The 14,282-nt window shown below is 39.2% G+C and overlaps 1 protein-coding gene across 1 annotated transcript in view; it reads left to right on the top strand.

The window, feature by feature from the left end:
- The window catches only part of LOC124775827, a 77,953-nt gene that overhangs the window by 44,572 nt on the left and 19,099 nt on the right, over positions 1–14,282 (top strand). The window contains exon 8 of the mRNA XM_047250661.1: positions 1,871–2,045. Within this exon, the coding sequence (XP_047106617.1) occupies positions 1,871–2,045 (175 nt within the window). The remainder of the gene's footprint in view (positions 1–1,870; positions 2,046–14,282) is intronic.

Raw genomic sequence — 14,282 nt, 5'->3', positions numbered from 1 at the left:
TTTAATCTATCGAAATATGATGAAAACTGAAAATTGATTTTTTTTCGACCTGAACCATGGTGTGGTCCCCTTAATGGTTTTTGTTGCAGATAATAGAAACTGGTTTCAACTAAACTGTAATATGCATTCATAATACAAGACAAAAATATATTTCATATAGACTTCACCTCCTTGCCTAAAGTTTCAGAGTGGAGTTAAGTACCTTCGTATGTAAGTATTCAGCAAGATCCCACCTAATATAAACCAAGAAATCTGAAACCCCTACCAACTGAAAAGAAAACTAAAAACATACCCCATAAACTACCCTCTGAATAATTTATGTGAATATCTAGGTTCAAGAACTAGTAACATGTCAGGTAAATAATAATAAAAATAGTTATGTCATATGGCTCAATGGCCTGGTGCAAGTCTTTCAGTTAGATGCCACTTCGGCAACTTCAGTGTCCTGGATAGTGTTCATTCTAAGCTTGACAAGTAGTAATGTGCGGTCAATAGGACTGAATATTTCCAGATGTAGGTAACTATTTTCTTTGAAAAATACCATTGTAATTGAGTAAATATTAAGCTTCTAATGACAAATAAACAACAGCTGTATAGTAAAACTGAGGAGATGGTCACTTTTTTCACAGTAGCAGCTTCCTTACTAATATATCCAATTAAATTTATATAACATCAGCATGGGTAGAATTAGGCAGTGTAATGATAGTTTATTGTTAATACAGCATACAGAATTAGTTTCTACAATGCCTATGTCATATGTATATATACAGTGTCTTGTTCCACATCCCTGAAGGTTCACCTGGGTGTGTGTGCGAGTGTATACCTGTCCTTTTTTCCCCCTAAGGTAAGTCTTTCCGCTCCCGTGATTGGAACGACTCCTTACCCTCTCCCTTAAAACCCACATCCTTTCGTCTTTCCCTCTCCTTCCCTCTTCCCTGATGAAGCAAATTTTGTGTGTATGTTTGTGTTTGTTTGTGTGTCTATTGACATGCCAGCGCTTTCATTTGGTAAGTCACATCATCTTTGTTTTTTATATATATAAAAAATAGAGGGAAACATTCCACGCGGGAAAAATATATTTAAAAACAAAGATGATGTGACTTACCATACGAAAGCACTGGCAGGTCGATAGAAACACAAACAAACACAAACATACACACAAAATTCTAGCTTTCGCAACCAATGGTTGCTTCGTCAGGAAAGAGGGAAGGAGAGGGAAAGACAAAAGGATGTGGGTTTTAAGGGAGAGGGTAAAGAGTCATTCCAATCCCGGGAGTGGAAAGACTTGCCCTAGGGGGAAAAAAGGACAGGTATATACTCGCACATGTGTATGTGTATGTGCGGATGGATATGTGTGTGTGTGTGTGCGAGTGTATACCTGTCCTGTTTGCCCCCTAAGGTAAGTCTTTCCGCTCCCGGGATTTAATGATTCCTTACCCTCTCCCTTAAAACCCACATCCTTTCGTCTTTCCCTCTCCTTCCCTCTTTCCTGACGAAGCAACCATTGGTTGTGAAAGCTAGAATTTTGTGTGTATGTGTGTGTTTGTTTGTTTGTGTTTCTATCGACCTGCCAGCACTTTCGTATGGTAAGTCACATCATCTTTGTTTTTTATATATATATATATATATATATATATATATATATATATATATAAAATAGAGGGAAACATTCCACGTAGGAAAAATATATCTAAAAACAAAGATGATGTGACTTACCAAATGAAAGTGCTGGCAGGTCGACAGACACACAAACAAACACAAACATACACACAAAATTCAAGCTTTCGCAACAAACTGTGTGTGCGCTTGTGCGCACGCAGGCGCCTTTCATGTATTTTCTAATTTACTGAAATAATGGTTTTACTTTTAGACTCCAGTTTTGAAAAACAATAAAGACAACTCACAGTCACCTAGAAATGAAAGCACTCATCAAATAATAAAAAATGAAACAAAGAATGAAACACAAAATGAGGATGTCAATATGAGTATGACAGAAAGAAGTCTAAGTGCTACAGGAGAAACTACAGTGAAGCAGGAAAAGGAAGGTAAGAAGATATTTTTCTTGTGTCTGCTCCAATATTTAAAAGAATATGATCAGTGCCCAAAAAACTGAGAAAATTGTTAATTATATGTACTGGTGAGGAGAGTTATATGTTTCTCTTTTGTGGTCTTTGTATCTTTATAGGCTCACTCAACAAAACATTACTCATAAGTTGTATCAGAACTAAAATTAACTTTAGGCTTCTGTTTATCATGTTAAGAAAGTAAAGTGGGTACAACTCTGTGGTGAGTGTAGACTAATGTTTAGAGTAGTCAGAGTGACTGTTCCATCAATTATGTGCAGCTTGGGACACAATATCTATGTGATATTGTAAGGTTAAGTGAGAGCTTCCAGGTATACTAGAGGTCATTCTGCAAAGTAGAAGATTTTGCAAATGTAACATTATGTACTACCTGCTATAGCAAACTGTAACAGATCCACAGCAGAACTACTGATTATTGTAATTTTATCATAAATAAAAAGTGGTTATGGTATGAAATTAAGTAAAGCAATCTACCTGTCATGCAGAATGAATGTAACACAGAACATGTGTAATATTCTACATGAACCATAACAAAACTGTAAAACACAAAGAAGATATACAAAAAAGTGTCAAAAGCAACAACTCCAGAGATAATTTTCTAGTTGAAGCATGGATTTTAAATTATAACTTCCAGCACTGCTGAATGATGGTAATAACAGTGGTATATACACATGGTCACAGGAAAGCTGCTTTTATATGAGGCAGCAGTTGCTACTGGATGTCAGTGCTTATCCTTTATGACCCATTTTTGAATTAACACTTACATTTTAGGAATATTTGGATTGGTGTTGCATACAGGCAACTCTTGCTTCTTTGTATCCGTGAAGTTGTCTGCTGCAGTGAGTGAAGATACATTAGCAGTGGGTAGTGGGGGGTGGGGGTAGAAACATATGAACTGGCAGACAAATCACATTTTTCCCTTCCCTGAAGGCCCCTTCACTAATTACAGTCTTTGAACTTCTCTCCTTCTTTGATGTTGTCCCAGGTACATTCTCTGCAGTGTTGGACTTCACCATATCTTTGTACCTGAGATGTGATCCTTGTCTTGGTCTTTCATTTATGAGTTTCAGACCATAGATTAGTCTTGATAGCCTGTTACCATCTTACTGAGAGTCACTGTGATGTTATTTTGTCTTGTAATCTTACAACTTTTTCCTGTTTTTGATGTCCTCATTCCAGATTCTATCCTGCTGTGTTTTTGCAATGGGACTATGAACAAACCTTATCTCAGCTGCCTGAATTCTGCTGATGTCTTTTTTTCTCATGGCCCATGCTTCACACACCTACGCCACTGGTTTTGTTGATGACACTTACATTTTGTGGTGCTTTTGTGTTCTCTAAGTGTTTGATAGAAGTTACTACTTGTTTGAATTCTGTGAGTAATTTCATTCTCTTTTCAACGAGTATCAGAGGCAATGCCACCAAGATTTTTGATATGATGGGTCACCTGTAGCTGTTTCCACTCCATTTCAACATGTCCCTTTGGTTGCCCTATCTTTTCATGATCATCACCTCACTTTTCTCCTGGCTGAAGATGTGACTATATACTTTGCAGCTTCCACCTAGTTTTTATTGGGTCTTGTTTTACAGTTGCCTCATAGACAGGTTTCATCACCAGGCAACTTTGTTTTCATTTATTCATCTCCAATGGTTTGGTATACTCTTCTGTGGATCTTATTCATTATAGTAATGAAAAGAAGAGGAGGCAGAACTTCACCTTGCCTTAACCCAAATCATATGCCAAAGTTGCAGCCATTCTTGTGAGTGTTTTGTTTTTAGTTTTAGTTTATCTTCATACATATTCTTGGTCCTGTGAACCATGTCCTCTTGTATTTGAATTTTCTTCACTGTTTCCCCCATCTTATATACCTGTTCATAGTATCAAATGCTTCCTTTATATCTAGAAAGGATAACATGGGTCCTGGTTGTATTTATAGTATTTTTCCATTAATTGGTGAAGAGCAAAAATTTAATCAGTTGTTGAACTCTCTATCCTGAATCTGTACTATTATTCCAATATTCCAAGAATGAAGGGTTTTATCTTATGCTCTATTATTCTTTCACAATGTTTACCCACTGGAGATATTCAGGTGATACCTCTGTAGCCACAACATCTCTTTCTTTCACTTCTCTTGAAAACTGTGATTGTGTTGCCTATTTTCTGATCAGCAGGTACCTTCCTTTTTTTCCAGGTCTTACAAAAGAGTCCATAGATTGGCTGCTTCCCAGCAGCTCCTGTCTTTGATCATATCTACAGTAGTTATTTCATTAAAACTGGCAAATATTCCAGTTTTGATGTATCTCCAGGCATATTATACATCATTTCAAGTAATATCTGTCCCATTAGATGAGTCAACAAATATGAAAAAGATTGATTGCCACTCACTGTAAAGATGATGTGGAGTTATAGACAGGCACAGTGAAAAGACAGTTACACACTGAGCTATTGGCCAAAGCCTTCTTCAGGAAAGAAATGAAAACACACACACATCCACTCAAGCAGGGAACATCTCACGCACATGTGACCACTATCTCTAGCTGCTCAGGCCAGACTCAAACTGTTGCAGTGAACGAAAGCAGTAACCTGGAGAGGGGCAGGGAAGTGGGAGGGATAACTGGATATGGGTGGGGGGAGAGAAGAGTGCTATCTGGTAGAGCATCCAAGTACTAGAAGGTAGCAGGACAGGGCTGCCAGGTGCAACATCAGGAGGTTGTGAGGGAAGGGAGGCAGTGGGTGGAAAAAAGCAAAGGAGCAGACAGAGGGAAAGAGTGATAGCTGTGTTGGCAGAGAGCTGCACACAGTTAGGGTAAGAGGATGTGAGTTGGGAGGAGGTGATAGGACAGAGGGCTGGAAACTGTTGAATGGAGGTTGTGGGGACAGTAGGTTATTGTAGGTTAAGGCCGGTATAATTTCAGGGTCGAAGAATGTGTTGTAAGGATAACTCCGCTCTCCACAGTTCAGAAAAGCTATTGGTGGAGGGGAGGATCCAGATGATCTGAGTGGTGCAGCAGCCATTGAAATCAAGCATGTTATGTTGTGCCACATGGTGGTCTGTTCCTTATATCTTTTTCTATTTTTATTTATCCCATGTAGCATTTTATTATTGCCATTAACATCTTTCATTTCATTACTCCACTTGTTCAGCCACTTCCCTCTTTCTTCTGTAGCAACTAATCTTTCCTATTTTTTTAGTGATTCAGTACGTAAATGGTTTTATGGCATTATTGCCTGGGAGACTCTGTCTGGGGTTGTTCAGCTGCCTGGTGCAAGTCTTTCAATTTGTCGCCACTTCAGTGACTTGCAAGTTGAGTCAGTTCTGTATAGTTCCTTATTTTGGTTGGTTTTGTGGACATCATCCATGTGACCTCAGAATACTCTCATATTCATCTAATGCAGTCACCACTTTGGCATTCATATCACTGTGATAACGTTCCTTCCGCTTTTACTCTTTCACCAAGACCTTTTTTAAAATAATCATTTTCTTCTTCTTCACAACCAGTCTAGGTGGTGCATAGCACTGAACATTATTGATGTTCTGTAAAGGATTTAATTTTAGCCCAATATGGAGAGGTTTTTTGCTTGGACTCCTCTCGACCAGAATAGACGATATCCATCTCTAAGTTCTTTTGATCCTTGCCCCTTCCTTGTGGTTTTTCTGAATCCGAGCATGTTGATTTTTCATAATTTTCATCAACTCTAGGCATTCTCTGTTTCGCCAGTTAGTGTCAGAATATTAAGTGTGAAAGATCTGATCTTAGTCTCATATGGAGTTTTGTGTGTTCTCTTTGGTTGTGATGTAGTATCAGGTGTTGCACCATCATTAGTATCATTGCCAAAGGGAGTGCTAGAGTCATTATCTTGAAAATTAGTGTTTCCATCCAAGGCCTCATTGAGGTGTGAAAACACTTTCATTTGTTCTGAAATCCACTTACTGGGCCTATCACTTCTGAAGATTTATGTGTCAGGATTATCTCCCTTAACCTTTGGAGTTCCCATTCCACCACAGGGCAGTGGTTCCAGTCTCATTTCATACCCAGAAAGGAGGGTCTCCTCATCTTCCAGCTTTGGTGTACTGAAGTTTCCTTCAGGACCACTGCTACCATTGAGATCACCATCCATAACCCTGGACGTGGGTTCTGTGCTATACCCCATGAGATTGGGTCTCTGTGTGAACTCAGCCGTCCAATCACTCTGGTATATGGAACTGTAATCCTGTCCCACACAAATATTATTTATTCACAAATTTATCTATTGAGAAGGAGTTTTTAAGGAGAAATATTTTCAGTTTGGTTTTAAAACTGTTTTCATTGTCTACAAGCACCCCTTGTTAGGGTGCATACTTTGCCGCTTTGTGCACACAAGTGGGGCTAAGAAATTGATACTGCAGGCTGTTTTATTTTCCTAGAGTTATTTTTATGATCGCTTTCATCATTTTCAAATTATGACTGATTCTTACAGTAAATTTTATAAGAGAGTAATTGTGTAATAATGCTGTTGTTAGTAAGGTCTAGCTTTTGAACAATTACCTATATGTAAATGAAGGATGGACACCAGATATTATGAATAATTTATGTCTAATTATGGAATTTCCCCAGGGAATTATTTCATATGATATTACAGAATAGAAGTGTATGAAGTAGTCCTACTTTTTATGTTTTTGTCTCCAAAATCAGCACATACACACACAAAATTTTGCTGAACTTAAGCATTTGAGAAAATCATTAATTGTGATTTCCAATCCAGTTCTGATCAGTGTGGTTATGGAAGCATCCAATGTATCAGCACCAACAATTTGCCCACATGCAAAGTCACTTAGCTCGAACACAATCATTCACAACTACACAGAACACCATTCTAAACATGACAGACACTTGAAACATATTGAGGACATAGTACAGAAGCCATTCATGGTCATATACAACAGCACAATCTACAGGCTTGGAATCTCTGTGCCAGCCTATTTACAGACCAAGAAAAAATATTTTTAATGCTTTTCAAAACATCTTAGTGGCTGACAATAAAAGTCTGAGGAAGTTTGGGGAAATCCATTGAGATAAGTGACTTTGAAAAATGGCAGATCATTACTACACAGAACCTGTGAATGATTATCTCTAAAATGGTGAAGCTTGTCAAATGTTCACATGCTACTGTCTTGAGCATTACAAAAAGAGGTAGAAGGACAGTGAAACTACCACTAGGTGTTAAATGGTTGGACATCCATGTCTCTTGACAGAATGTGGGGTTCAGAGCTTGTCTGCTCTGTAAAATAAGATAGATGGTGATCTGTGGCATCTCTGCTGAGAGAACACAGTGTTGGTGTGCATGCACAAGTGTTTCAGAGCACACTGTTCATTGTGCATTGTTGAACATGGAGCTCCACCCCAGGCCACCCCTTTGTGTTCACACGTTGACCCAACAACATCATCAATTATGATAGCAGTGGGCATGGGACCATGAGGATTCTACTGTCGATAAATGGAAACATGTCGGCTCATTGGGTCAATCACATTTTTGCTGCACTAGTTCGATGACTGTCTCCAAAAACACTGTCATCGAGGTGAATGGTGGCTAGAAACGTGCATTGCGCCATGGATGCAGGATGGTGGGAGAAGTATTGTGCTTTGGGAGACAGTCTCCTGCATTTGCACCGGATGTGTGGTAGTAATCAAAGACATGCTGACAGCTGTGAACCATCTGCATCTCTTCATGTCATCTTTCAGCAGTATAACTGTCCATGTCTCAGAGCCAGGCAGTGGTTTGAGAAGCATTACAGTGAACTCACATTGATGTTTCAGTGACCAAGTTTAACCTGATGTACACTATGTGATCAAAAGTATCCACTTCACTATCACATCAGGAAAAGTGGACCTAGTGATGTTTAGGAGTGTGGAAATCTTGCTTACAGACATATGACACAAGTGACACCCAATCATCTAAGTGGCAACCAATCACCTGACCACGTACGAAGTCCATAAGTTCCACGGAGCGCCCCATTCTGCTCTCTCACGATATCTAATGATTACTGAGGTCGCTGGTATGGAGTGCCTGGCGGTAGTAGGTGGCAGCACAATGCACCTAATATGAAAAACATATGTTTTTTGGGGTGTCTAGATACTTTTGATCACATAGTGTAAATCCCATGGAACCCATCTGACTCACTATCAGATGCCATCACCACGTATGCAAATCAACGGTCCATTAGTTACATGAGTTACATGACCTCTGCGTAGACGTCTAATGCCACATACCTCCACAGAGCTACCAACTGTTGGATCCCTGATATGCAGAATTAGTAATATATTTCATTCCAAAGACAGACAAACAAGCTATTAAGCAGGTAGTCATAACCTGTTTTGTCATAGCCAACCTATCATAGCCAACAACAGTGTTTTACAGATGCATCATAACATGAAGTTTAAGATCACAAAATTGTTATATGTATTATGTGGATTTCATCACTTTTAATAACTGTAAAGCAATTATGAACACTGTGGCTACGTGAAATTACATCAAATCTACTTTGAACAGATGGAGGTAAAATTTACTAACATTGAATACATTACCAATGACTTCTTTTATTTTTGCTTGTGTTGAACATAATACGTTCAGTTACCTAAACATTACATACGGATTCACTCCAGGCTATCAGTTTCATTCAGACTGACACTAACACATTTGTCCATCCTGGACTGTTCTGATTCATGGCCACTCAAGTGAGCTGTGTGCACATTAATAATTATATCATTGATGGCAACTTCCATTATACCATTGTTTCTCCAGTACTCAGTTTCTAATTTTGACACTGTATTGCATTGTGCTCTCAAGTTGTCTGCAGCGACACTTTGAAGAGATGTATGTGCAAGCTTTTATAGGGTTTTGCTGGATGTGTCCCCAGTTACCCTGTATTCTCTGAAATCTCTTATAACATTTGCCAAGGCGAGTTAAACTGTATTTAGATTGCAGTTGTACAGCAGTAAGCGAATGACTTTATGACTTAGACTTAAAGGCATTTCGTTGATGGCACAAATTTTATTTGCTGATTTGTGTAATTCAATCAGAGAGAAGAGAACTCGATTTCTCATTGTTCTTCCGCAGCCATTCCATCATTATCATTTTCGTGTTGCTTCTCATTGGTGTCTTGTCAAGCTGTCTGTTACAATGTGATGCATTATCTATGACAATCACTGACTGCGGAGGAAGGTTCAGCAAAACTAATTCCTGAAACCATTCCTCAAAATTCATGGAATGTAAAGAAAATAAAGATGTTCCGTAAAAACTTTGCAAGCATTTTACACTATATGAGGTAAAAGTATATCATATAATATATGTAATACATAGTTGTGATTTAGCAGTAATTGAATGCCATATTAAAATAATTGACTAGGACTAGGACTGTCAAGTAAAAGAATTACTGAAACTAGCCTCTTCTTCTTTCCTGGAATTACTGGAGATTCACCAGAATAACCATTAGTAAACTTCAGGAGTCTCTTTAGGATGGACACACTTTTTCCAGTGCAGACAGCAGCTCACTTTCTAGACTGAGCAAATAAGTGTAGCAGTTTGTTATGCTGTTTTTCCATGTCACAGAATTTTACATCATTCATCATCATTTTGTGAGCTTGGCTCTGAATCACGGCTTTCTTCCCACAAACGGGAGTGGAAGGAGTTTAAGGTATCAACCCCGTGAAGCAGCATCAGACTAACTCACTTTGAAAGTAAAAAACTGAATTGCAAGTCACAAATGGGTAAAATAAACCTGGAAATAATATGGCTATGAGAATATGAGACTAGTAGCTAAGGTTGGTAGTGACTAAAAACAAGTGAATATCATTCCAAAGTCATATATGGTCTTTAGACTTATATCGAATTAACGACTCTCGACACACACTGAGCCAAAGCTGACTTTGTAGCATAGGCTGTGAATAAACTTTGGCTCTTTACAAAATGAACAGATGATATGTATGTATGTTTCGTATCTCATCAACCACTGGGTTGTTCCCAAGCAAATGTGCTACACTCACTGCTAACTGTCTGGAAAGAAGTACCACCAATCTCTCATAGGGGTGGGGTTGGAGTGAAAAAATGTTGGTAACCCCTGACATGTAGGTTGCCCTGCACAACTGGCACATTGAGTGGATAGTATCGGAATGCGCTCCAGGGGGTATACGTGTGAATGGGCATGGGCAAGGGATAATAAAGAGGGGAGAGGAGGATGAGGTGGATAGAGAACGGGTGAGGAACAAATGGATAGAGAGTGAAGGAGGAGGAAATGAACAGAGAGAGGGGGAGGAGGAGATGTACAGAGAGAGGGGAAAGGAAGAGACAGAGAGAGAGAGAGAGAGAGAGAGAGAGAGGGGAAAGGAAGAGACAGAGAGAGGGTGAGGACAATATGGACAGAGAGAGAGGGCGGTGTATGAGGCAATTGAGGGGCGAGGAGGTGAAAGAGAGGAAGGTGAACAGAGAGGGGAGGGAGGAGGAGGTGTGTGCTATGTACCATGCATGTATGTGGGCAAAGCCATGGATTAAAGGTTGATTTTCTTTGAATCTCTAATTTCGTGGTGTAATTATATTGTTGTAAAAATAATCAATTGTAAGTCTGAAGTGAAAAATAATGACTGCTAAAGGAAATTCAGATTTTTCACTTTCCAAGCTCTTATTAACATTATTTAAATGGACCTGAGGTTCATGTACTACTGCAACAGTAATTCTATAACAATAATAAGAGACATGAAAGCTCAAACATAATTTTCTGTACAAAATATGTACTCATTAGTAATTGTGTCATATGTTTGATGTACCATGCACAGTGTTTGGTGAAAGTTGATGCAATGAATTATTTCTTCTTCTGCAATCATATAACACAGTTCAAAATGTTTGTGAACAAAAGAACTGTCCAGTATAGAGCCAGAGGTGTTTTCTCAGCACATGGTATGCAGATTCTGCAGTTATATGGCAAAGACACATTTTTGTAACAGCTGTTAAACACTAAATAAATGACATTTTTAAATATTTTGACAGTGTTCAGAAGGCTCCATCACACTTACATGATAAAACTACGCTGTCATGATTCTCTATAGGGAAAACTTTTTTGAATTAATAAAGCTTCCAATTAGAAATTAAAATCAAAGATTGACTTAAATTAAAAACAGTAGGATAAATGTATTGCTCGAACACATAGAAATGTCACTGTTATTTTAAAAAAAGCATTTTCCATGAAGAGCAAAATATATGATTGTTTACTTAACATGGTTATGTGTGTGGTTTCCAATGCTTTCCACTCTTGTAACTATCCTACTGACCAGGCCCACAGACAGATCTCCTCTCTTAGTCCTAAAGCTGTAGCTTCTATTTCCAAAACACACCAGAAGGACGCCACCACCCCTTCTTATTACCAAGTACCACCTACGCTTGACTGCTTCAGTAATTTGGTCTTCAGGGCTTGGCCTTATCAAGTCATAGAATGAAACGAGATTGCTCATCTATTTCATCCTCCACACACTGTCCATTGCTGAATGTCATTTTCACCCTGACCTACATTTTTCTCAAACACTAAAGTATTCCCAGACCATTACTCTTTAAACTGACTCTTCATAAAACCCGCTCCATGCAGCCATGCTCAACTGTGTACTATATCCCCTACTGCTGGCAACATGTGCAACATTTAAGACACAGCCATTCTCTCTGACACATTTTTCTTCATCTGGCTTCTGTTCCTGCATCCACCAATCAGTTTCTCTTTCCTGCCTGAACAGGGAACCTTAGATTCCAGGTGCTAGGATTTTTATCAATTTTTATGCTTCTGTCAATTTTGTTGCAAGTTGTATCTCATGGAGGCAAGTTCTGGCCATCTGTCACTGTGAATTTGACACTTCTATGAATTATATTTTCCTTTTTACACAGTTAACATTGTGTCATGATGTCTTATCAAGTATTTTAAGTGGCTTTATTGTTCATAACAAGTTTAAAGGGGCCAACTAAGAAAAGTCAATCTGCTATCAATCACATGCTGTACTGTAACTCTCAAGTCACAGATGTACATGTAAGGGATGATCAAAAAGTTTTCGTTTGAAGGATGTACAGTCCAGAATTGGTATGCCAGTCAGGCAAAATCACCATGAGCATTGAGGAGATCATCCCATCGACACACAAGGTGGAAGATAACCTCTTTCATAAAATACTGTGTCCTCCTGCAAGAAGAAGTGCATAACTAATTGTACCTGCTGCACATATTCATCCCACAGGAATCATTGACCCTTCAAGACTTTTTTTAAGGGACTGAAGGTGTGATAGTAATAGTCACATGGGGGGGGGGGGGGGGGGGGGGGAAGATGACAACTACAGAGTGTCTCCCACTTGAGATGCTGTAACCCCTCCGCATCACGACATTTGCGGTATTGGGACGTGTGTTATCATGAAGCAGCAGCACACATTGTTGGGCACCATTTCACAATGGTGGTCTTCAACATATGTACTGCCCCATACATATTCCTTATTCTCTAGTGGATGTCTACCGGTGTTTGTCCTTCAGCAGCTGAGAAAAAAAAATAACAGCACATTGGTCCTGTTCAGAGGAATTTGCTAATAATGTCGCTGTAGTTTATGTATCTGCATTTATCGCACACATGTTGGAAAGACATGAATGCCACATTGATCCCTTGCCTACTTGTCAGTGTCTCTATACCCACATTGGAGTTATGCTGTATTGCATACGCACTGCAGCAATACAATTGAACAGAAACTATTTGACAGCCATTCATATGAAGATCTCTTCTCTCCACTCCCCCTATCCTCACAAACAGTTTTTATTCTTTCTAAGTATAGCAGATACCAGTTACCGAAATTAATAAATCAGAAATTATTGTGATCTGGACTGCCTTTTTTGGTTGTTGTTGTTGTGGTCTTCAGTCCAGAGACTGGTTTGATGCAGCTCTCCATGCTACTCTATCCTATCCTGTGCAAGCTTCTTCATCTCCCAGTACCTACTGCAACCTACATCCTTATGAATCTGCTTACTGTATTCATCTCTTGGTCTCCCTCTATGATTTTTACCCTCCACACTGCCCTCCAATACTAAATTGGTGATCCCTTGGTGCCTCAGAACATATCCTACCAACCTATCCCTTCTTCTAGTCAGGCTGTGCCACAAATTTCTCTTCTTACCAATTCTATTCAATACCTCTCCATTAGCTATGTGATATACCCATCAAATCTTCAGCATTGTTCTGTGGCACCACATTTTGAAAGCTTCTGTTCTCTTCTTGTCCAAACTATTTATCATCCATGTTTCACTTCCATACATGGCTACACTCCATACGAATATTTTCAGAAACGACTTCCTGACACTTAAATCAATACTCGATGTTAACAAATTTCTCTTCTTCAGAAACGCTTTCCTTGCCATTGCCAGTCTACATTTTATATCCTCTCTACTTTGACCATGATCAGTTATTTTGCTCCCCAAATAGCAAAACTCATTTACTACTTTAAGTGTCTCATTTCCTAATCTAATTCCCTCAGCATCACCCGACTTACTCAACCACATTCCATTATCCTCTTTTTGCTTTTGTTGATGTTCATTTTACAGTCTCCTTTCAAGACACTGTCCGTTCTAGACACTGGACTCGCATTCGGGAGGACGACGGTTCAATCCCGCGTCCGGCCATCCTGATTTAGGTTTTCCGTGATTTCCCTAAATCACTCCAGGCAAATGCCAGGATGGTTCCTCTGAAAGGGCACGGCCGACTTCCTTCCCAATCCTTCCCTAATCCGATGAGACCGATGACCACGCTGTCTGGTCTCCTTCCCCAAACCAACCAACCAACCAACTGTCCATTCTGTTCAACTGCTCTTCCAAGTCCTTTGCTGTTTCTAACAGAATTACAATGTCATCGGCGAACCTCGAAAGTTTTTATGGATTTTAATACGTACTCCGAATTTTCTTTTGTTTCCTTTTCTGCTTGCTCAATATACAGATTGAATAACTTCAGGGATAGGCTACACTCCCTTTCCAACCACTGCTTCCCTTTCATGCCCCTTGACTCTTATAACTGCCATCTGGTTTCTGTACAAATTGTAAATAGCCTTTTGCTCCCTGTATTTTACTCCTGCCACCTTCAGAATTTGAAAGAGACTACTTCAGTCAACATTGGCAAAAGCTTTCTCTAAGTGTACAATTTCTAGAAATGTAGGTTTGCCTT

The sequence above is a fragment of the Schistocerca piceifrons genome, chromosome 2 (assembly GCF_021461385.2).
Source record: "Schistocerca piceifrons isolate TAMUIC-IGC-003096 chromosome 2, iqSchPice1.1, whole genome shotgun sequence".
NCBI lineage: Eukaryota > Metazoa > Arthropoda > Insecta > Orthoptera > Acrididae > Schistocerca > Schistocerca piceifrons.
Note: the sequence above shows the minus strand (reverse complement) of the source record. Positions and strands in the feature narration are given on the sequence as shown.